Source organism: Somniosus microcephalus, chromosome 11 (assembly GCF_052327205.1).
Source record: "Somniosus microcephalus isolate GS21.2 chromosome 11, FLI_Smic_1.0, whole genome shotgun sequence".
NCBI lineage: Eukaryota > Metazoa > Chordata > Chondrichthyes > Squaliformes > Somniosidae > Somniosus > Somniosus microcephalus.
In genome coordinates, this window is record NC_140997.1 from 32973337 (window position 1) to 32998999 (window position 25663).

General features: G+C 40.9%; 1 protein-coding gene across 8 annotated transcripts in view; it reads left to right on the forward strand.

Moving 5' to 3' along the window:
- Positions 1–25663, forward strand: part of LOC147110459 (E3 ubiquitin-protein ligase MGRN1-like) — a 152806-nt gene that overhangs the window by 103380 nt on the left and 23763 nt on the right. For 7 of the 8 annotated variants that reach the window (XM_086000452.1, XM_086000449.1, XM_086000450.1 and 4 more), the window contains exons 7-11: positions 1384–1427; positions 14283–14330; positions 22056–22124; positions 22920–23079; positions 24370–24479. In XM_086000452.1, coding sequence (XP_085856578.1) covers positions 1384–1427; positions 14283–14330; positions 22056–22124; positions 22920–23079; positions 24370–24479 — 431 coding nt within the window. The remainder of the gene's footprint in view (positions 1–1383; positions 1428–14282; positions 14331–22055; positions 22125–22919; positions 23080–24369; positions 24480–25663) is intronic. The other variant, XM_086000448.1, reaches the window with a different exon arrangement.

Consider the following 25663-nt stretch of genomic DNA (forward strand, 5'->3'; position numbering starts at 1 on the left):
GAGTGCACTGCATTTATTGGCAGTAACATCTCAAGGTGAAGTAGAAAAATGCAGGCAACACACAAAGGTAAATCAGTTCAACTTACATCCTCTGAGTTGATAATTGAGAGTAGCAAGTCCATATGCAATTTTGATTCGGGCAGGATACAGAGCAGAGTAAATATCCCATTCTAATGTTTATTAATGCAAAAAGATCTGTAGTTCGATTAAATCGATGGCATTGAATCAAATATAAGCTACAGATTTTCATAGCCCCTCCAGTTGAATGCTTGAGTTTTGTTAAAGGCAATATTCATGAATGATTTTAATAGCCATTATCCTAGCGGAGATGTCAAAATTTCAAGGTGACTTAACAAGAAGTTCCAGGAACCGGTTTTGAATGCTGTTAATACTCTTTCATTGGTATAAAAATGTTTTAAATAGTAGTACTGCTGCTCATTTATATTTGATGAGGAAAATGGATCCCAGAACTGTACAAATATGTTTTTCTATCAAGTCATAAATGTAGCTGTTATTGCCTCATTATGTACTTTTCTTCCTAACAATACTGGTACCCTTTATAGTTTGTTTATTTGATATTGTATGTCAAATTTTCTGTACCACCTTGTATTGTAAATATTAGTGTCTTCATATATATATTAATGGCAGTAAATTCCACAGCACTTCAATTTTAAACTATTGTGTGAAATAATTTTGGAGTAGCTCCCTCAATGGTTCGTCTGGTTAATGGCAACGAATAGCTGAGCTAAACAAACCAGGAGGCTCCACGGTTCTATTCCTGTCTGCTGATTTAGCTGATCTCCACCAGGGTGGCGATAGGGGTGCTACAGTGCGTTTCCATCCAGTGGCCCCTGCTGGAAGTATGCTTGTGGATTTTGGATGAGGACAGAGTCAGGCTTGGCTACCATACACACAGTGATTAAATAGCCTGCAGAAACTTACTGCCTAAGCTCATGCATGAAGGATAACTACTTGTGCAAGTCAATGGGTGTTAATTCCAGCAAGGAGTTGGTGTCTTCAGGAAAGGAGACGAGGGGAGAAAACTGGCAGAGATTTTTAAAAAAACATAATTTAGCAGGAAGAGGGGATTAAAGTTTAAGAGTGAATCCAAGCACTATCGATTAAATTACAGCTTATAACGTTCTCAAATATGTTATATTCTAAATGCATTTCACTGGTGAGGGTGACTTTCGATTTAGATTGTAAAAGTGACAATTGTGATCCGGTTGTCTTCACCAGTGAAACAGAAACTTATTTAATTCTTTCTGAAGTGTGGATTTACATTTCTTAAAAATAAACTGCCTTTTTGAAACTTTTAAAATAGCTACTCATGTTACTATTTAATATAAAGCATGATAAATCTGGTTTGAATTTCTGTTACAGAATACTCTGGGCATGCCCATATTCTTTTGGCTGCAATGGAAAAAGTAAGTAACAGTGACTTTGTGTCCAACATTGACTTCGGTCAGTCTGAAATTAGTGTAACCCCAATAATTTCATCTAGTGGCTCAAGAACTGACTAAGTTTTCAGATGGATTCAAGTGACATTTATTCTGGGAAATTGAATCTGAAGCTGTGGTATTACTTAGGTTATTGCCTAAGTATTGTCTGTAAACAATATTTTTCCACCCTAAAGTAAAGGGACTCATTATTAGCTGTAACTTTCATTGTCATTCATTATTTAATTTTAAATGTGCACTTATTGTGTACAGGAGGAGCTTCACACTTGTTACAGTACCATATTAAGTATTTCCTAAATGGTGAAAGATTGAGGAATGCAGATGCTCAAAGGGACCCGGGTGTCCTTGTACATGAGTCACTGAAAGTGAATGTACAGGTGCAGCAAGCCATTAGGAAGGCAAATGGTATGCTGGCCTTCATTACAAGAGGATTTGAGTACAGGAGTAAAGAAGTCTTACTCCAATTATATATGGCCTTGGTGAGACCACACCTGGAGTACTGTGTACAATTTTGGTCTCCTTACCTAAGGAAGGATATACTTGCCATAGAGGGAGTGCAACGAAGGTTCATGAGATTGATTCCTGGGATGGCGGGACTGTCTTATGAGAAAAGATTGAGTAAACTAGGCCTGTATTCTCTTGAATTCAGAAGAATGAGAGGGGATCTCATTGAAGCATACAAAATTATTACAGGGCTTGATGGGGTGGATGCTGGGAGAATGTTTCCCTTGGCTGGGGAGTCTAGAAGCAGGGGTCACAGCCTCAGGATAAAGGGTTGGCTATTCAGGACTGAGATGAGAAGAAATTTCTTCACACAGAGGGTGGTGAATCTTTGGAATTGTCTATCCCAGAAGGCGTTGGAGGCTCAATCATTGGGTATATTCAAAACAGAAGTCAATAGATTTCTGACTAGTAAGGGCATCAAGGGATATGTCGATAGGGCCGGTGAATGGAGTTGAGGCAGAAGATCAGCCATGATCTCATTGAATGGCGGAGCAGGCTCGAAGGGCCGAATGGCCTACTCCTGCTCCTATTTCTAATGTTCTTAAAACAGTTGAATGATCCTGCATTATGTGAAAAGTACTGAATATATTTTATAATGACAAAGCCAATTATTTCGATTTAAATAAAACGAGCTCCTGAAACTTAGTTACCCAATATCGATCTAAATGTTGAAATTGAGAAGTACAATACAATGTTATTCTATGGTGGCAATATTGGGAGACGAGACCGATCTTAATTTAAAATGTAGTGATTGTTAAATAAATTGTTTATTTTTAAAAGCAGATTACATATTTATTTCATATAATAAAAGATTGCCTATGAGTTTCATAACTCTGTTATTAAGAGTAATGACAAAGCAGCACAGACTGCAGAAGTTGTCAGGGGCCTATAGAAATTAATGAATAAAACCGAGCTATGAAAATGGTAAATTAATGAAGTGAATTTGGGCTACATCATTTTGAACAATTTGTTTTTAGAGCTCCACAGCAAGACAGTCACGAATGCATGTAAACACATTAAAACAATGGAGGTTACACTGGATGCCTGTATGATGCAGAATTTACTCTTTTGCATCTGAAGTCATAAGATTCTGTTTTGTATGGGTGTGATTTATTTTATTACATCAAAATGGAAGACGTGAGCTAAGGCCTGCAGTATTTTGTTTTAAATAATAAACCTCTGAACAGTTTCAACAGAGTCTGGTGCATAATAAGCTTTAAAAAGATTCCATCCATAATAATTGTTTCCAGAATGTGAAGAAACATGATGTATTGTTTTAAAAACTTCTGGACTAAGGTATTGTGCACATTTGAGGAATTTGCAGATCAGTGTTTCTGTAATGTTGAACACAGAATGATTGTAGACAGGCTCTTTATTAGCCTAATGGACTTCATTAAATTTTAATTGTGCACTCTGGTGTATGTATTACAAAAACAAAGCAGGCAATGTTAGTTATAAAATTCTAACCAAGGCTGAACTTTGGGTAGTTATTGCATTTATGCCAATGCTAGCTGTTCACATAAAAAGAAAGAAAGACTTACATTTATATAGCGCCTTTCGCGACCACCGGACGTCTCAAAGTGCTTTACAGCCAATGAAGTACTTTTTGAAGTGTAGTCACTGTTGTAATGTAGGAAACGCGGCAGCCAATTTGCGCTCAGCAAGCTCCCACAAACAGCAATGTGTTTATGACCAGATAATCTGTTGTTGTGATGTTGATTGAGGGATAAATATTGGCCAGGGCACTGGGGATAACTCCCCTGCTCTTCTTCAAAATAGTGCCTTGGGATCTTTTGCGTCCACCTGAGAGAACAGATGGGACCTCGGTTTAACGTCTCATCCGAAAGACAGCACCTCTGACAGTGCAGCACTCCCTCAGCACTGCACTGGAGTGTCAGCCTAGCTTTATGTGCTCAAGCCCCTGGAGTGGGACTTGAACCCACAGCCTTCTGACTCAGTGGCAAGTGTGCTACCCACTGAGCCACAGCTGACACATACCCAGCATGATTGAATTAATATTAAATATTGAATCCCTAATATTGCACTTACATTGCACATTCACCTACAACACGCACATCTGTCTCCCCATAAATGTTTTCACATGCAATACACATCTGGGTTTCAGTCCCAGTTTCCAAGACAAAATGGAGCATATTATCTGTGAAAATAATTGAGGACAATTTTGCAACAATTTCCACCTGCAATGAGTATATGTATTTAACATTCACCTGGATTCCAGTCCTATTTTTCAAGCTTGTTCACTATATATGTATGAAAATACAGTTACAGTATATAGTTTTAGCTGTAAGGTGGCAAAACTTTTGTTCAGAGATTGCAGTCATGCATCAGTTTGCATGATAGAGGATTTGATAAATTAAGAGTCACACTTTAAAGTTATTTATGCCTTTTATAAATTACAAGTTTGTCTGGAAACACAACACCAGACAGACAGCTGATTTCAGCAGAGTTGGTGCAGAAAATATTTCAGCTAGACAGTATTTTGTTGAGCATAAATATTTCTGGAATTCCTTTTAGAGTACTGCTGTTTTGTATAAGTGTTGAAATGGGTTGATTCTGGCAACAAATTCAAAGTTGGATACTTTGAAGGAAAAATTGTGAAGTATGACCTTAAATGAGGATTAACAATTGTCTCTTTTCATCACCTTTCCTTTGTTAAAATTACATTGAATTTTTACAATTTAAATTAAGATCCGCCCAATAATTTCCTCAGGGACAGTTACACAGTTTTGAATTTGAACCTCCAATGGGAATCTAACTAGGTTGGTTTAAATTATTTTTTTCTTTCATGAAGATTTGAAGACCACTTATCAAAGTGGTTATGGAAGAAGGTTATGGGTTTTCATTTTGTAACCAATTGTGGAAAATTTGAATTGTGAATTGTGAGAATTTTATTTACACGAGATTGTTCTCTGGATGTGGGCGACACTGGTAAGGCTGCATGTATCATTCAGTAAATTTCATTTCTTCTCCCAGGCCTTCTCCTAGTCTTGACTTGCAGCATGCTGAAGTCCTGCTATAGGTGATCAAGATAAAACCATTTGGGGGGAAAAAATGATTTTGGATGGCAGAAATGCATTTCCCATTCAGCGAGGGCCAGCTTTAGATAGGGATGCTTTTGAACTGCTTTCCAGTTTTTAAATGGGGTTTCCACAGAAGGCGATCAAATGCTGGTAGGAAATAGCAGCATCTGTTAATACTCTGTACTGACAGTTTGATTGTTTGCAATGACTGTCAGTGCTATTACAGAAAATGCAGACTGGGCTCTCTTCCCCGCCTCCTGCCGCCCTCCCCAGAAAAAGGGTAATGAAGTGGAAAATCATAACCATGTTTATAAAGTTTGATTATGGAAGATTGCGGTTTTTTGTTTCATTAGGCACCTTTTGAATATTCTACAATATATATTGTGAAGTGGTGCAGCAATATTTTCAGTTTCTCGTACATTTTAAATTCTAAATTCAAAGCAGTTTAAATGATTAGTGCCAGCTTATCTCCGTGCTAACTCTCTTGCCTCTGAATCATGAAGCCTTGAGTTCAAGCCCCACTGCAGACCCTGAGCAGATGATCTGGGCTGACACTTTGGGGAAGTCCCCGGGAGGGCTGCATTGTTTGAGGTGCCATCTTTCAAATCAGCTGCTAAACCGAAGCTCCAGCTACCTGTTCAGGTGGACACAAGAGTCCATGGCACTATTTAAAGAAAAGCAGGCGAGTTCTCCCAGTGTCTTCAGCAACAATTATCTTGCAATCAATACCAAAAATGGATTCACTTTTCATGATCTCGTTGTTGTTTGTGGCACCTTGCCGTGTGCAATTTGGCTGCCGCACCTGCTTACAGATATGATTAGGCAGAGTCAACATGGTTTTATGAAAGGGAAATTGTGTTTGAGAAATCTGTTGAGTTTTTTGAAGATCTAACTAGTAGGATGGATAAGCGGGAACCAGTGGATGTAGTGTATTTGGATTTTCAAATAGCATTCGATAAGTTGCCACACCAGAGGTTATTACACAAAATTAGGACTCATGGGATTGGGGTAATATATTAGCATGGATTGAGGGTTGGTTGATGGACAGAAAACCGAGAGTAGGAATAAACTGGACTTTTTCGGGTTGGCACACTGTAACTAGTGGGGTACCGCAAGGATCAGTGCTTTGGGCCTCAGCTATTTACAATCTATATTAATGACTTAGATGAAGGGACTGAGTGTAATGTATCCAAGTTTGCTGATGATACAAAGTTAGGTGGGAAAGTAAGCTGTGAGGAGGACGCAAAGAGACTGCAGAGAGATATAGACAGGTTGACTGGGCAAGAACATGGCAAATGGAATACAATGTGGGAAGTTATTCACTTTGGTAGGAAAAACAAAGAAGCAGAATATTTTTTGAATGGTGAGACTGGGAAATGTTTGCATTCAGAGGGACCTGGGTGTCCTTATACATGATTCACAGAAAGTTAACATGCAGGTACAGCTTTTGTTACAAAGGGATTAGAGTATAAGAGTAAAGAAGTCTTACTACAGTTATACAGGGCATTGGTGAGGCCACACCTGGAGTACTGTGTACAGTTCTGGTCTCCTTAACTAAGGAAAGACATACTTGCCTTAGAGGGAGTGCAACAAAGGTCCACTAGACTGGTTTCTGGGATGAGGGGATTGCCCTATGAGGAGAGATTGAGTAGACTAGGCCTATATTCCCTAGAGTTTAGAAGAATGAGAGATGATCTAATTGAAACATATCAGAATCTTAAGAGCCGTGACAGGGTTAATGCTGAGAAAATGTTTCCCCTGGTTGAGGAATCTAGAACACGGGGTCACAGTCTCAGAATAAGGGGTCGGCCATTTAGGACTGAGATGAGCAATTTCTTCATTCAAAAAGGTTGTGAATCTTTGGAATTCTCTACTCCAGAGAGCTGTGGATGCTCAGTTGTTGAGTATATTCAAGACAGAGATCAATAAATTTTTGGGAACTAAGGGAATTGAGGAATATAGGGATAACACGGGAAGGTGGAGTTGAGGTAGAAGATCAGCCATGATCTTATTGAATGGCGGAGCAGGCTCGAATGGCTTACTCCTGCTCCTATTTCTTACGTTCTTCTGTTCAAAACAACAGTGACTACACTTCAAAAAGTAATTAATTAGCTATAAAGCACTTTGCAATTTCTTGAGGATGTGACAAGGCATTATATAAATTTAAGTACGATTGTTCTTTCTTAGACACTTTAACTCTGCAGTCTGAACAAAAATTACAACAATTAAAGTATAATTAATTTGAGTGTACCTAAATACTTCCAAAGATTGATTCTGTTAAATTCACAGAACTGTTTTGGTTGGTACTCTTGCACTTTTTTGGAGAATTACTGGCATGTTTAAATGTCATCGCTCTGCCCATTCCATGGACACTTAACCCAACTTACACACCAGTATTCAGCCCTCGCCTGGTTCCATTCCTATCTATCCAGTCATAGCCAGAGAATCACTTGCAAGGGCTTCTCTTCCCGCTCCCACAACGTTCTCTCTGAAGTTCCCAAGGCTCTCTCCTTGGCCCCCTCCTATTTCTCATCTACATGCTGCCCCTCGTCGACATGATCCAAAAACATGTCAGATTCCACTTGTATGCTGACGACACCTAACTCTACCTCTCTCGACCCCTCCACTGCCTCTGATTTGTCATGCTTCTTGTCCAGCATTCAATATTGAATGAGCAGAAATTTCCTCCCAATTAAATATTGGGAAGACCAAAGCCCACTGTCTTCAGTCCCCGCCACAAACTCCATTCCCTAGCCTCCGACTCCATTGCTCTCCCTGGTCACTGTCTGAGGCGGAATCAGACTGTTTGCAACCATGGCATCCTATTTGACCCTGAGCTGAGCTTCCGACCCCATATCCTCTCCATCACCAAGACCACCTACTTCCACCTCTAACATCGCCCATCTCCACCCCTGCCTCTCGGCTCACCTGCTGCTGAAATGTTCATCCATGCCTTTGTTACCCCTATAACTTGACTATTCCAATACTCTCTTGGCAAACCTCCCATCTTCCACCCTCCATTAACCTGAGCCCATCCAAATCTCTGCTGCTCATGTTCTAACTCGCACCACGTCCCGTTCACCCATCACCTGTGTTTGCTGACCTACATTGGCTCCCGGTCCGACAACGCCTCAAATTTAAAATTCTTATTGTGTTCAAATCTCTCCATAGCCTCACCTTTCTCTGTCTCTGTAACCTCCTCCAGCCCGACAACCCTCCGAGATCTCTGCGCTCCTCCAATTCTGGCCTCTTATGCATCCCCGATTTTCATCACTCCACCATTGATGGCTGTGCCTTCAGTCGCCTAGGCCCTAAGCTCTGGAATTCCCTCCCTAAACCCCTCCGCCGCTGTACCTCTCCTTTAAGCCGCTCCTTAAAACCTACCATTTTGACCAAGCTTTTGGTCACCTGCCCTAATATCTCCTTATGTGGCTTGGTGTCAAATGTTGTTTGTTAACGCTCTTGTGAAGCGCCTTGCAACGTTTTACTTCATTAAAGGTGCTATATAAATGCAAGTTGTTATATTTAGGTTCACTTACAGTATACCAACAGCTGCTACTCCCTCTGCTATTGTATATAATTTCTGAATGTCAGTCTTAAGTGGCATAATAAATGATGGGAAGATCTACCACAGTTAATTACAAAACTTGTAAGTTTTCAGTTTTTTACTTAATAGGTTCTGTAGCAAGGCTTCAACTGTTGATTTCATTTACTCAAAAGATCAAATGGCTTGTTTCCTCTCTTTAAAAGAAAGGTTGTTTCTTTGATGCGGAAGAAATGGTTAGTTCCCTCAGATTTTTGTTTAATTGATACAGACGAGAGAAATGGTCTTCTGGGATATGCTTCATTGGCCCGTAATTTGCGGTCAGCGGCGAAGCAAAGGTGCTCGCCACTGGCCCCGAAGAAAGCTGCGCACAGCGATCTTGCGATTTCTGTGGCGAGAAGTTTGCCTTTTTGGCGTTCACTTGATTGCAGCGCTCTGTCATGGGGATTCCCAGCGAAAAGCTGCTGTGACATCAACAAGTTGTCTAAGCAGCCAATCACATTGAAGAATTCTCACAGACAAGAAACCAGGAATTGAGAAGCTGCTTTTATCTGGACGATTGGCCTTTCACATGGGGATAAGGTAGAAGCTGAAATATCATGAACAAACTTTACATTTTTTTTTAAGTTTTAAATTTTTTAAATTTTTTTTAACATAATGGAGACATTTGACGCTCCATAAATATAAAAATTAGTTTTTCAGGGCCGGAACATTTGTTTACCAGTTAATATGCTGTTAAAACCCCAGTTACACCTATTCCAACAAGGCTTAACATTTAATGGGGTATTTAACAGCGATATTACCACAGAAAAGCCCAAGTTTACATCAGTTTCACTGATTACATTGATTACTGGCTTTGGGGGGCGGGGTGGTGTGGGGGGGGGGGCGTCCACAGCGCAGCCAGTGTCGGAGCAGTGAGTGACTGACCGCATCTTCAGGATTTCTGCATTTAGATGCGCATGCGCTAAATCCTGAAATTGCAGTCAGTTTCAGAGGGGTAATGATGGCAAAAGCTGTTAATTCGCTATCATTACCCACCATAAATTCTGGGCCATTGTATTTGTGACCTCTGTTTTGTCAGTTTCTGCCTTTGGTTTTTATATACATGAGTTTGTTTACTGGAAACCTCTACTCCAAAGAGTTAATAGAAGTGTTGATTTTAACACCAAAGCGATTTAAAAGCAGGAGTTTGAAACCGGACCAAAATTCTTTTAAAATCTGTTCGTTCAGCACAAACAAGAGGTTCAGAATCTGCTTGAGGGGTACATTAGGATAATATTCCAAAGATTTGCATGACACCAACTAAGTTAGCTATTCAGTAACATTTTTCTGTCTAATGTACTGAATCTGCAGCTTTTATTAAGGGTAATTGGTCCATTGCAGACTATCTTATTGCTTGCATATACAGGTTGACTATCCCTTATCCGAAAACCTTGGGACCAGCTGTGTTTTGGTTTTCGGAAATTTTCGGATTTCAGAAGGTATTATTTCAGACTGGGAAACTCTGAACATTAAATTAATTTGGTAATTAGTATTTGTATTTAATATAAATTTTAAAAGTTCAGGCTACCTCTTGCGACTGTTCCGTGTCTCATTCCCCTTCCTGCTTCTCTGTGCTGCTGCTCACAGTCTGTTTACAGCTCCCCCTGCTCCGTGTCTCAGTCCCCTTCCTGCTTCTCTGAATTCCTTGACTTAGCGGGGGTCTGGGGCTCGACTGCCGCCGCCAGTTGTGGGAAAGCCGGATATCGGCTGACTCCTACGCTAAGCTGGCCCGCAAATCAGGTCGGGGGGGTGGGGTGGGGAGAGAAAAGAATATCGGACGGGCCGCTGCAGCTATCGGACGGGCTGCTGTATTGTTGGGTTCACTCTCCCGGTACCTCCTTCACACTGCCCGGCTTGGCCTGCAATCTCCTACCCAGGAGGGAACTCTGTGACCCTCTGCCCTGCTCACAGGGAAAGGCAGAGCTCCCTCAGTCACACTTAACATCGAGAGCGAAGGCTGGCATGTCGACAATCTGCAGGAATTCTTGTTCTGGGCCCCGGAGGACCACTCCTGTCAGGTTTTGCGCCACTCGGGTCATGTCGTGTGCACGACTTACGCTGAACGAAAAAACTTTCGGTTTTCAGAGGTTCGGATAAAGGATAGTCTACCTGTAGTAAAGGTGAAATTCTGGATCGCAGGGGCCGAGGTTCATATATAGGAACTACTGTTAGACCTTTGAGAGACATTCTGTTAGAAACCTACTAACACGTTAAAACGCACATAAAATCGTCCTGCAGCTTGGTCGTAAGCTGTTTCTGGGCCTCACTAACAATAAAACGCAACCAGGTACTGAAATAGAAACATCCTAATAATTGAAGGTGGTATCTTGGTACGGATATGTTTCATTTCATTGGAATGCGGTTTGTTTACATGCACATTCTCTAACTTGTTGCATTTGGATGCTCAAATATCAATTTGCTCCCCCACCAATCAAAATTGTATACATGTAATTGTTTGACTGTATATAAAAAAAAAAAAAAAAAAATCCCAATTAGTTTACAGCAATGCTAAACAGGACTACAGTGTAAAATGTAAATGTTTTTACATCAGATTGCATGCACCATCTGGTTAGCAAAGTGTTATACTTGGAACTTTAGCCTTCGTATTAATCCCCTGGGATCCCTGTATACACACCAGCCAACTTGAGAAGAGTATGAATTGTTTTTTGTCGCTGGGCAGTGACTGTTTTGTGTACAGTGTTACTTGTTCTATGATGCCACCATTTTGAGTAAAGTAGCTTTCTCGGGCTGTTTCTTTAAATAGATTTATTCTCAAACAAAGGCGTCGGGGCAGTGACATTTTTCTACTGTGATAACCTGCAGTTTGCTTCGTGATTAGTCAGAGGCAGGAAGTGTGTAGGTACTGAAAAAGGAAAGGATTCACTAACACAATACAGGACCCAAAACAGCGCACAGTAATAGCTAAAAGCAGAATGAGAATTGAAATACAACAGCTGTCGACTGCCACCAAATCAACGTAATCTGTGCAGTGCAGTGATGAAAAGATAAAACTATTCAAGCATTAAAGTAAGTGGTTAAAGAATAATCATGGCCGGATGCAAATTTGTGCCATAAAAATATATTTTTTTTAAGTAGTGAGGGGAGCAAATTTTAAAATAAATTGCAAGTAAGCCTGTTAAAATGTTCTTGTTTTCAAATAGATCTTTTACCAGCGTAAATGTTAAAATAAATGTTTTAAATGATTAAAACATACACATACATTTAAAATTAGTTTAAGTAAATTTTGGCCCGTTTTAATTTTTTTTCAAAAAATTACATTTTTATTTTAAATACTTAATTAAAGGGCCTTTTAATTCATTTTGAACCTGGGAACATTTATTTTTATTTAAGTGCTGTGAATCCTTATTTATTTGGGGATTTCTAATATGCTTATGGGGATTCCGTATGTAAATAGGAAATAAAAATAAACAGGTTTTTCCCCAGATTTTAGGCAGCAAAGTTAAAGTTCACTTTCATATATGTTGCAAATAAACTGGTTCCCCTTTAAACTCTGACTTCCTTTCAGCCCAAAATGTGCCGTACCCTGATCACCTCTTTTAGATGGTGACCTGAATGTACTGCACATTCCCTAGGAGAACATTGAGGAATTGTACCTGCACTGATTTCCATCTTTGAGCATTTATTCTCACATAGAGATAAAGGTCTTGTGTAACTTGTGTGAGAACACTTTATGCCAGCTCAAAGATCATGTGTGAGGCACAGTGGAGGTTCTCCATCTGATTTGCTGGCTCCCAATTACCCATTCCTGTGCCATCAGCCATGTTGATCAGTAATCAGTTCTGGTTATTTCTACCAGCACCCTTCAACCCATTAATGATAATAGTAAAGCTCCTGCACCTGAGGGACTTGCATGTCAACCCATACATGGTGAGAGAATAATCCCAGGTAGGATCTAGAACTTACCACCACTCATCTTTGTCAAGTATTTGGGATTCCTTATTAACATGGTGAAGGTGTCCTAGCTGGAACTTTCACAGAGCATCATCTGCATTTAAGCCAGAATTAAAGATACCTTTGGGTTACCAACTTTACTAGATGGATGCTGCAGGTATTCAGAGGTAGTTAATACCTTCTCATCAGACCCTGGAGCTATATTCAAAAGTCTTTCTCAGAATGAAGATAGAGGCAGTCTTGATCATTTCAGTTATTGAACTTTTTGAGATTCCTCTAATGGAACCTGCTACTGTAATAGTTACTAGCCTATACTCTCTGGAGTTTAGAAGAATGAGAGGTGATCTCATTGAAACCTATAAGATTCTGAGGGGGATTGACAGGGTAGATGCTGAGATGTTTTTTCCCCTGGCTGGAGAGTCTAGAACTAAGGGGCATAGTCTCAGGATAAGGGGTCGGCCATTTAAGTCTGAGATGAAGAGGAATTTCTTCACTCAGAGGGTTGTGAATCTTTGGATTTCTTTACCCCAAAGGGCTGTGAATGCTGAGTTGTTGAGTATATTCAAGGCTGAGCTAGATAGATTTTTGGTCAAGGAATAAGGGGAATGGGCGGGAAAGTGGAGTTGAGGTCGAAGATCAGCCATGATCTTGTACAATGGCCATATAGAAACATAGAAGATAGGAGCAGGAGTAGGCCATTCGGCCCCTCGAGCCTGTTCTGCCATTTAATGAGATCATGGCTGATCATCCAAATTCAGTACCCTGTCCCTGCTTTCTCCCTACTCCTGCTCCTAATTCTTATGTTCTTATAATCTGTGGGGCAGTACATCTCATTGTAAATGCTGAGATGAGCCCATTCCGGACCTCTGCTACTGACATTTTCCCTCTCTTTCTCATCGCCCAGCATCCAGGAATGGGACCCCCCATTTCCAGTGAACTCCCGTCAGTTACACCCGGAGCCTGCCAGAATGACTGGATTTTTGCTGCCATTTCCCCCCCAAATGTTAACTAATTTGGGTAGATTTTTATTTAATCTGTAGAGGATTTGCTTTGGTGGAAAAACAGAACCAATGTTGGGGCATGTGTCAGATTATTACAAACTGAGAAGTATGTTGTCTGCTTTGGTGAAGGTCTGTTTTGCTGTAGTTTTTAATATCATAAGTTAGACGTTGTGTGAATCATACTACACAAAACAATGCCTAAATGAATAACAAAGTACCAACTCGGCCTCGGGCGACTGTCTGTGTGGAGTTTGCACATTCTCCCCGTGTTTGCGTGGGTTTTCTCCAGGTGCTCCGGTTTCCTCCCACAGTCCAAAGATGTGCGGGTTAGGTTGATTGGCTATGATAAATTGACCCTTAGTGTTAGGGGGATTAAAATATGTGGGGTTACAGGGATCAGGTGGGATATGTGTCGGTGCAGGCTCGATGGGCCGAAATGGCCTCTATCTGCACTGTGGGGTTTCTGTGATTCTGTGATCAGGAAGTTTACGTATTCATTCTGGTGTTGTGCTAAATATCTACTACTAAGTATAAATAATATTTCAGTTGTCTGTGGAATCACTCATGCTAAGTCTGTGTATGTGTGTATCTGTAGACTTGTCTAGGAAGAGGATAGTTTACATTGTTGATGCTGTAATTCATCCTACAGGAATAAACAAATCTACCAAAGTGGTTCAAAAAAATCTTCCATATTGCTATTTATATCTAGAATTTTCTCAACTGATACTCAGTGGGGGTTTTTCTAGCTTGTTGATAACTTCATTAATTTATTTTGCAGCACGTTGATGGAAGTTTTTCTGTGAAGCCCTTAAAGCAAAAGCAGATTGTAAGTAACCTGTAAACTTCCGTATGTCAGAATAGTGACGAGCAAAGTTAATAAACTATTCCTGAGTTAATTTATGAGCAGGAGTGCACCTCCCGGCTCCACAGCAGTCCTGAAGACCAGTCCCTGCTCGCCCATCTCCCTCCCTTACAATCTCCCCCTCCCAGGATTTACCTGAGGGCCATTGCCAAGGAGGCAGCAGGCCCAACTTCGTTCTCATGGAAATGGCTTGTTGCCTCTGGATGCCCAGCTATCCGGTGATGTGCTGACGAGGCCCGAGGTCTCGTTTTGGATAAGCCTCCGGCTTCCGGCATGCATTTCTGCCTATATCAGGCCTGTAAAATGGGCCAAGACGAATTTCCTATCATTACTTCATTCAACTCGGGGCTTTTTACCTCTAAAATAAAGTGTAGATTGTATTTCATGGATACATGTTCATCATTATTTTTCTAAACAACGTCCATTCATAAATCAACACTACTTTTTATTTCAAATATCGGGTAAATCTCAAAACTGGGACTAGCAAAATGATTCCTGACATCTGATATCATTTAGCAGGGAGACATTTCCCAAGACTGACATGGTGTCTTTCACTCCGAGCTATGCTGCCATTTGAGCCAGTTTCAAAGTATAACTTGGAATAACACCATTGGTACATGAATCAGATATTACGGTTTGGATGAAGAAGCCAATTTATTTTAGTTGATAAGTCTTGGATGAGAGTTTTAGATTCAGATTAAAAATTCCCTGCCCATTGGTGTTACTTGGTCAGAACCCTGAGTTATGTGAAGAATAAGAGAGAATGTTGATTGTATTTTGGTAGGTCTTTCTCATTCTTTTGAATGAAGCTATCTTCTTTATTCAAATGACCTTTAATTTACTCAATTCTCCTTTTGTGGAAATCAAAATGCTTGTACTTGATGTTATGAAAAAATTTAATTTTTGTTTAAGTTGGTGACTTCTTTCATAAATAGTTAATCTTTGTTTTTTTTTCCCTGGCTGAAGAAATAGAGAAGAGTTGATCAGGAGTCTGGCTTTATGTTGGAAATAAGTCACAGTCGATGTCATGACTTCAAATATATCTGAGGGACTATTCCTGTGATTTTTTTTTTTGCTTCTCTTCTCTCTTCCAGTCTCTGTTAACTGAGGCTAACCCTGGCTAACTTCACCTGGAGAATAAAAAAAATCCTACCAAAGTAGATGGACTAGGCTGTTTCTTTTATATAAAAAAAAATACTAAATATAAAAGCCCTGTGGACTGACTGCAGCTTTATTTATTTACTGACTATTTTAAGTAAATTACCTTCTGATTGGCAGTCTCTTGATATATAATTTTCATTGTGTGATTTAATTCCATTTGTTAAAAGAAAATAATATTGATTAATATGACTTTTAAAATGTTTCTAATTACTGGAATAAAATGGTTATTTTCAAAACCTAAAATTAAATTCTAATTCAAAGCTCATTTTTGAAAGGATTGTACAGTATATTAATGCTAGTAATAATATGAAATATATAGAGGTAGCTGTGGAGAGGCACACAGTCCAGATTGTCCTACCCTTCTGGCATAATGCAGGCTAAAACTGTTATGTGGAGACCCCTATTTAAGCAAACAGTTAATAACCTTTTTGTTTTCAGTTGCTCAGACAGCACTTTTACGATGTTTTTAATATCTGACTCGGGCTGTGGAGGTAATGTGAAATCCCATCACAGCGGTTGGGAGTATTATTTCTAGTGCTAGTAGGGTAATGTTATCACTAGTGTCTTCTGTCTGTATTGGTGGGAGACTTGTAGTGGGGGGGAAAGTAGATTGAGACTGAAATTTCAAAGCTTCTGTTGTCTTTTTTTGGATAACTTTAACACACTTCCTCTTGGAGAGAGTTGTACATTTATAATGGTGTCTGTTATAAGGCTACTGGACCTTGGATCCCGCACACTTTTTTAAAAGCTTTTATGCCGTTATGGGACATTTTCTCTGTCACACAACATTCTCTCTCTTACACACCTGACAAAGGGTTGGCTTTTGAAGACCATACTATGCGGGTGGAATACACGATGCTGTATTAAGAACTAATGAAAAGTATAGCTACACAGGAAATTTCAAGTTGTAATTTGCAGAGGTAGGGAGCTGGGTGGTATCAATTGTCACATTGTTCGTTATTATGTTTTGGGAAGTGTTGCTGTAAAATTGTTTAATTAAAAATAAAAAGTTGGATGATTAAATAGAAATAGGGAAGTTTGCTCTTAACTGGTATAAAATGTGCTGTAAAACTGCACACTTAATTACGTTTGTACTTGGAAAAAATATAACTAACTTCAAGGGTAGTAATATATTAACTTAAATTCATCCACACTAAATATGGAAGAATAACAAATCACAGATTGAGGACTTACTGCAAGATAGGAAGTTAAAGGGGAATAAAATGAAACTAGGTTTCTGCCTCCTCTTCACTTTACCTATCAAAAAGATCATCGTGTGGGAACTGTAAGATGATTAAACTTAAAATTATTCTTCAAAAGTACACAATTTTTATTATGTGCAGGGAAGAGTTGCAAAACAAGCTGGAGTCAGAGGAATGGAGAGTTTGGTTGGTTGCAGCGCTGGAGAAGGTTACAGAAATGGGAAAAGGGCAAAGTTATGGAGAGATTTAAATACAAGGATGAGATTTTAAATTTGAGGTGTTGGGGGGGGGGATCAGGAGCCGTAGTAGGTCAGCGAGGACAGGGGTGATGGGTGAGAGTACTTGGCCTGGGATGGAATGTAGGCAGCAGAGATTTGGATGAGCTGTAGTTTAAGGAGGTGGGGGATGTGAGGTGGCCAGGAACTTTGAGGTGGAAGTAGGTAGTCTTTGCGATGGAACAGCTTGGGGTGGCACTGGATGCTGAGCTTGCAAACAGTCTAATTCAGACCTGGATCCACAAATCCCAAACCTCCATTCCCTTTAGTACTTTGTAGTTCTAACTAATTCTATCCTTGGTCTTTCTTGCCACTGCGCATGAATTTGAAGAATGTTTTTAGTATTCAGAATACACGCCATCCAGAACATCTAATGGGACAGTGTGAACATGTAATTTGACCACTGTGGCACATCCCTTTTTGAATGAATCCACTATCCGATATAGATAGCAAAATACTGCAGATGCTGGAAATCCGAAATAACAACAGAAAATGCTGGAAAAACTCAGCAGGCCAGGCAACATCCGTGGAGAGAAAATAGAGTCAATGTTTCAGGTCAAACCCTTTGTCAAAGTGTTCGGGTTCAACAATTTCAGATCATAACCTCGGCCCCCATTACATTTTTACTTATTTTTTATCCACACCTTTGTTTTGGCCCTTTCCCCCCCCCCACACACACACCTTTTTTTCTCTCCCACATGGCAGCTGTCTCCCATTCTGCCAGCGCATTTCACACCTAATCTAGAGCCGTCTTTTGTCTCCACTAGTCCTATCACCATCTCGTCTCGTTTTGAATACCTCTTAATGTCTCTTTACTTCTCTTTTGTTCTCTCCCAGCCTGGCCTTCAGTCTTGACAAAGGGTTTTGACCCGAAACGTTGACTCTATTTTCTCTCCACGGATGTTGCCTGGCCTGCTGAGTTTTTCCAGCATTTTCTGTTGTTATATCCGCTATAGATGATGGCATTTTTTTTCAAATCAAGCCAGATTTTCCATTATTTTGACCAATAAAAGGCCTAAATTAATATCCATTATCAAACAATCTGTCACTATAATATAGAACTCTGACACCGTGGGTTCAGTCATGCTACTTATTTCCCGAGCTAATGCTACGCTCAGCAGTGTCATTGGAGAGACCAGAGAAGAGTGATGATGATTCTGGAACTTGGGGACATGAATGAAAATAAACTCCGAATTGAATTTGTTTTAACCCTCAGACTGTTGGAATGTCCAGGGAAACAACAATCATCTTCGGCTTGCCTACGTTTTTAACTCTCACACTGACTCTGAAATAAATGCACTGTAATTCTGAAACAAACACTAATATTACTGTAATTAAAGCTTCTCTGTACAAGGAGTAATTTCATTATGATAGTATCAATGCAAGCTACAAAAATAAACACCTAAAATGGAACCATTTAAACAGTTTAATTCTGATGTTTACAGCATACTTTGGCTATGCCCTAATTAATGCATTTTCAGCAGCCATTGAGAGTTCAGACGTTTGTCATGATTTGCACTGTGAATAAGGTGCAACCCCTTACAGATACTAATCTTGTTTTTTTAAATTAAAAGACTAGTTTTGGTTAAGAAAAATGGCCTAAAAGCACTCAATTCAAAGTATTAATGTTTGGACTTCATTTGTGTTTCAGGCAGCTCCCCTATTTCTAGACAGTTTTGCAGTTGTACAAAGTTAGATTATATGAGGCCAGTAAGACTCGAGCCTTACTGATTATATTTGTTCTTCGAACAATGGGAGATTATTAGCCCATTCGAACTCCTCCATCTTTTAAGCACTTGAAAAACTCAAACTGCAGACAGGTTTGTAGATAAAACAGATAAATAGATTGTTACAGAAAGACTTCAGCTCTAAATACCTCAAGTATCTGTAGAGCAGTGAAAAGGGATTTAGATAAAAGAGATCCAAGGATTCTTGTTAAATCTCAAGAGTGCAAAGTCTTGAATGGGACACTGTCCCACTTATTTCTCCTCTCCCCTCGCCTCACCTACCCCCCCCCCCCCCCCCCCGGCCCATCCAACTAATCCCGCACGCTGGATCTGTCCCAAGATATATGGAACACAGGAACAAGAGTAGGCCATTCAGCCTGTTCCACCTGATTATGGCTGATCTATACCTCAACTCCATTTACCCACCTTTGCTCCATGTCCTTTGATACCCTTACCTAACAAAAATTATCGATCTCAGTCTTGAAAATTTCAGTTGTCCCAGCATCCATGGCCTTTTGGGGGACGACTTCCAGATTTCCACTACCTTTGTGTGAAAAGTGCTTCCTGATTCCACTCCTAAATGGCCTCGCTCCAATTTTAAAGATAACCTTAAAATTGCAGGGATACGAGGAAAGAGCCGGGGAGTGGGATTAACTGGATTGCTCTTCGAAAGAGCCGGTGCAAACGCGATGGGCCGAACAGTCTCCTTCTGTGCTGTACTCTGATTTTATATTTTAAAAACCTAATTTGAGTGTAAGCTTTCTAAATGGATCACAAGTGCTACTGCATATAAGTTGAAGACATGACTTTTAGGCTCCTCTGATTTTTCAACACTAAAAACAAGTAAATGCTTCACTCATTGCCATTCCCTGATTGGTTCTTTATTGTATCATACTTTTTCCCTAGCAAAAAGTTGTTAATACCATTATAGCTTTTCACCAAAGTATGGTGACATTCTTCCTGCTGTAATTTTAGGGAACTTGAAAATGTGAATACTTCTAAGTAATATAAAATTTAGAAACCAGTCCCAGATGAACTTAAGTATCATGTTGTAAAACAATCCCTCTTCTGCTCATATGACACAGAGCTACATAGAACAATTATGCAGTCTTAATAGTGCTTAGTAACAGTAATGGTAAATGTGAACTCTAGAAAAACTCCCACCAGAGATGTTCACTTGATGCATGTTCAGATTCCCATGCAGTGTAAAAACAGAAGCACAGTGTGATTCTGCCATCTGCTGTCAAAACCTGTAAATGCTCATAATTTCTAAAAAGCAAATGTGCCAGTCCTAAGCACGTCTGCCATTTAGAATGATCCCTCCCCTTCAAACTATATTAAAATGGCTTGAATTGCTTACCATCAATGTGCATCCACAAAATCTAAGCTTTAGTCTCTTTGTTGGCGGGGGGGGGGGAAGAAAGACCCAACTTAAGTAGTTGAGGTGAGTTTTGTTGTTTTCTGTAGAAATTTTCTGCAAAAACAAAAACACAAACTGCTGGTAACAGTCAGCAGGCCAGGTAGCATCGGTATAGAGAACAGACAAGTCTCCCAAGGCTCTATCCTTGGCCCCCTCCTATATCTCATCTACATTCTGCGACATCATCCAAAAACTCAACGCAACGTAAGATTCCACACGTACACCGACGACACCCAGCTCTACCTCCTCACCATCTCTCTCAACCCCTCCACTGCCTCTCATTTGTCATGCTGCTTGTCTGGCATCCAGGATTGGACAAGCAGAAATTTCCTCCAATTAAATATTGGGAAGACCGAAGATATTATCTTCAGTCCCCGCCACAAACTCCGTTCCCTAGCCACCAACTCTATCCCTCTCTTCGGCCACTATCTGAAGCTGAATCAGACCATGACATCCTATCTGACCCCAAGATGAGCTTCTGACCAAATATCTGCGATATCTGCACCATCACCAAGACTGCCTAACTTCTACCTCCGTAACATCACCCATCTCCGCTCCTGTCTCAGCTCATTTGTTGCTGAAATGTTCATCCATGCCTTTTGTTACCTCCATACCAATGCTGGCCTCCCACCTTGTACCCTCTATAAACTTGAGCTCATCCAAAACTCTGCTTCCCATAACCTAACTCGCACCAGGTCCTGTACACCCATCACCCCTGTGCACGGGAACATACATTAGCTGCTGGTCTGACAACGCTATGATTGTAAAATTCTCATCCTGTGTGCAAGTCCCTCCATGGCCTCGCCCCTCCCTTCCTCTGTAACCTCCAACCCTACAAACTCGAAGATCTCTGCGCTCCTCTAATTCTGGCCACTTGTGCCTCTTCGATTGTCTTCGCTTCACCATTGGCAGCTGTCCCTTCAACTGCTTAGGCCCTAAGCTCTGGAATTTCCTCTCTAAACCTCTCTACTTCTCGCTCCTCCTTTATGATGCTCCTTAAAACCTACCTCTTTGACCAAGCTTTTGGTCACCTATCCTACTATCTTCTTATGTGGTTCGGTGTCAAATTTTGTTTAATAATTGCTCCTGTGAAGCACCTTGGAACGTTTTACTACATTAAATATTCTATATAAATGCAAGGTGCTGTTGTAGGGGCCCTGGAAAGTGGTGTGGGAGAGTTGAATGGACAGGTGTTGCATCCTCTGTGCTTGCATGAGAATGTTCTGGGATGGTGGAAGAGTAACCAAGATGTCAGTGAATGGTCATTCAGAAAGTAGAGAGAGGAAGGCAGGGGAAGATGTGTTTAGTGGTGGGATTATGTTGTAAATGGCGGAAGATAACTTGGCAAATGTGGAGGCTGGTGGGATGAAAGATGAGAACAAGGGGGGGCCCTATCATGGCTGTGGGGGTGGGGGGAGGGTGTGAAGGAGTAAGAGCAGAGGCCTGGGAAATTACACAGACCCACACTCTACCACTGTGAAGGAAAAATGTTGGCATTTCAGAAGCTCTGGTGTGGACGGTGACATCATCAGATGGTGAAACTGGAAGAAAGGAATCGACTCTGTACAGGAAGTGGGATGGAAAGAAGTGGAATCCATGTAGTTGAGGCAGTCAGCGGTCTTGTAATAAATGTCATTTTCCACAAGCTCTGTTTTTAAAGCTTAACTCTCCTAATGCTGAATTCACCTTGGATGACATTTCTGTCATAATAATTATCTATGGAAGCTAACCAATTTTAGCCCAGTGGTATATTAATTTGTAGGAGTGAAACATGTTATGTTTTGCATAACTTTGGTGACTGCTAAAATTCCGTGAAAGATTTACAGAATATTTTACTCCAGGAAATAAATCAAGCGTGTCTCCGATCTCATCCCATGAATTGCATTTCTTTGTCTCCCCTGTAGGTCGACCGAGTCAGCTATTTACTACAAGAAATATATGGCATTGAAAATAAGAATAACCAAGAAACAAAGGTATCCATTCCCGGTGTCCTCAGTTAATGACCTTGCTTTGGATTCAGTGACTGAGTTGCAACCTGCACTGGATGCATTCCAGTTTTAGTTTTTTTATTGTAAAATCTGTAATTTGTTATCTTCTAGCTTGAGTAGTATTTTTATTTAAACCCGAAACCTCTCACTGTCTGTACAAAAATCAAATTCACTTAGCAATTCTTTTCCTTCTTCTTGGGCAGTCCCTCGGAACCGAGGATGACTTGCTTCCACACTAAAAATGAATTCTCAGGTGACTGATGAGTCCAATGCGGGACCTTCAGTCTCTGTCACAGGTGGGGCAGACGGTGGTTGAAGGGGCGGGTGGGTGGGTGCTTGGGTTCCTTGCGCTGCCTGCGCTTGGCTTCCGCTTGCTCCCGGCGAAGAGACTCGAGGTGTTTGGCGTCTTCCTGGATGCTTCTCCTCCACTTTGTGTGTTAGTTAGCAATAACCCAAGTTATATTCTCCATGGTAAAGGCAGTAAAGTAATTGCTAAAAAGCTTAAAGCATATTAGTGTTGTTTATTAAGAAGGATCCGAGGGCAATTTAACTGCTTATTTTGTTAAATATTGACCTGTTGTATATTTGTTTTTTGAGTTCTGGTAGAGCAAGTAACACTAATTCTAAAAAAAAATATGTAGTTTCTGCTGGCAGTATGTAATCGGGAAGAATTCAGGGGCTGACCATATGGAACAGAAAATACATGAAAAAATATTCAGCAGTGAAGCACTGCGAAAGCAATGATTTGCTTTTTTATTTGTAAAATAATTTCCTTTACAGCCTTCGGATGATGAGAACAGTGACAACAGCAATGAGTGCGTTGTGTGCTTGTCTGATCTGCGTGATACTTTAATCCTTCCTTGTAGACATCTGTGCTTATGCAGTACCTGTGCAGATACACTACGGTACCAGGCTAATAACTGCCCTATCTGCAGACTGCGTAAGTATTACAACATCCTATTAGTTACAAAACGGGTTTTAAAAGCAAACATGGCGATTGTTGAAGGTCAATGAACAAGATTTTACAAGTAAAATTTAGTATGCTTATTCATACCTTTTTTTTAAATTAATATTTCTAAAACTAGAATTTAAATGATTTTTGTACAAAATAATGATGCAGAATGTTTAAGTTTATGATTTACATTTCACTATCTGGAGCAGATAAAACCATGTTTAGCTTACCATGGTTGTTATTAACCAGTACAAGAAACTTTGGTTTATCCGGAGGTTATATGTCCGGAATACTCGATCTAACGGCAAAAATCAGGAGCCGTTTTCTATAAGTTTTTTTTAGTTCTCGTTGCTTTTTTTCCCCCCAGTCAGGCACGGCAAGGTCTGTAGCTGGAGACGCTTGCAGCTGCAGCCGACTGTTTTGAAGCTGTTGCTAAGCAACAGGGTTTGTTGATTCACACGGAGCTTTTCAGTTCCGTATGTTTCAACATTAACGCTGGTATGTCCGGCACTTTTGATGGTACGGCACCAGCTCGGTCCCGTCAGTGCCGGATATCAGAAAGTTTCCTGTACTTAGTTAAATAAATAGCAACTACTAAATAGCCCAAGTGGCCATTTTCCATGTATGAGCCTGGGTAGTGAGCATTTATAGGTTATTTGACTGTGGGGGACATCATAGCCAAGCACAGTCTTGTCTGTACCCAACTTCCACGCATTCATGTTTGCCAGCAGGGTTTCCTAGATTGTGATCAGGTGTAGAAAGCTCGACCCTTTTTGACCTTCTCTAAATTAGTGGACACTGAAGCCAAATGCTGCTCCCTCACTAATACAAAAGCAAAATACTGCGGATGCTGGAAATCTGAAATAAATACAGAAAGTTCTGGAGATACTCGGCAGGTCAGGCAGCATCTCTGGAGAGAGAAACAGAGCCCTGGCAGAGATTGGCTAACATAGTAAAGAATAGGCATCAAACCTGCAACCTTGCTGTTATGTGTGGCTTAGTACCTTGGCATGCGGTGCATTTAGAGCAGTCATTTTCGATCCTTTGCATTTATAGTCTTTAAAACTGAAATCATAGCTATTTCCCTATGAAAATATTTATCTGCTTTAAATGTACAAAAGCATTAGGTATCCTGTACATTAAGTATATCTAACAGAATAATTAATAAAATAGGCAGTTTGATATTGGATCACTTTTTATACCTGTGAACTCATGTTGTAGTACAGGTTTCTTTGCTTGGAAGTACAATGTTCACAAAAAAAACTTTTCTGTTCCTAGCATTTCGAGCATTGTTGCAGATCCGAGCTGTGAGGAAAAAGCCTGGGGCTTTGTCACCAGTTTCGTTTAGTCCTGTCCTAGCACAGACAATGGATCATGATGACCATTCAGTAAGTCCGTCAGGTTGTTTGCTTGATTTTTCATCTTCACTTTTACATTAAGATTTAAAAAAAACTGGTGCATGTCTACAGTTGGTACCCATTTGGTAGTCGTAGGCCTAGAAATTTGGTTGGTAGCACCAGCGATTAGCGCCTAAAGAGCCCAAGAATTGGGGCGTTACCCAATTTTCCGGCGGGCGCAGTGAATATAGCGCCACCTCCCATATTGAGTATCCTTTTAGTGCTGGCGCTAACTCTTTGCGCGCGGGCGCAGGCAGATCATGACGTCATTTCAGTGTGCAATGCCTTTTTGGCGCCCCGGACCGGATATTTGGTAGCGCCCGCAACCTTTTCGCCTGCCGTTATTAGTGACAGTTGGATGGAGCGTTCCCAGACCCTTCTCGGACTCGGAGGGGGGCGCTATTTAAAGGGGACAGCACTAGTATAAAAGCTGCAGCCATTTGGGCTGGCCATTCTGATCGTTGCTGGAGAGAGTTGCTGACCTTCTGTTGGACAGTACTTTTCTCATTGAGCCTTCGGAGGCACTGGCACTGGCAGCTTGAGGGCCCGGCTCCCGAGCTGATGATGCAGCATCTGAAAGCAGGGAGGTGGAAGAGTGGCTTTAGCAAAAGGACAGCTTGGCAGCAAGGGATGCCAGATTGCGGCAAGGCTATGACATGGGTCCACAGTGAGAAAGCATGCTGGCGGGGGGAACAAGTGGAAGGAGACAGTTGTATAAGGTGAGAACCTTACCACCGCTGTCGACAATGGGGTCGGCAGCTGCAGTGGTTACAGGACCACTCAGACGTCCTCCAAGAATCTGGTGGACTCTCTCCTCGAGATCTGTGAGAGTGACCACTTGTGGAGGTCCTCCACCGGTGCGAAGCTGGTCTTTGCCAATCCTCGCCAGCTTGGACTGCAGGGGAAAGGAGGGGAAGTTATGTTACCTGATGCCCTGAGTGATCATCTCATGCCCCCCATGGTGCAAGAGCCCTTACATGACGCCTTGAGTCAAATGTGCATGTGTGCGCCCAGAAAGGGCCATGGGTGCTTGCTGGCAGATGGCCAATGGGGCACAGGCCACCCTGTAGTCATAAAGTCAGGTGCAAATGAAGGGATGCAGAAGTTTGCAGAAAAAACACCCACCCTCACGACCTGAGTGAGGTCGTTGAATTTCTTTCTGCATTGGACAGGGC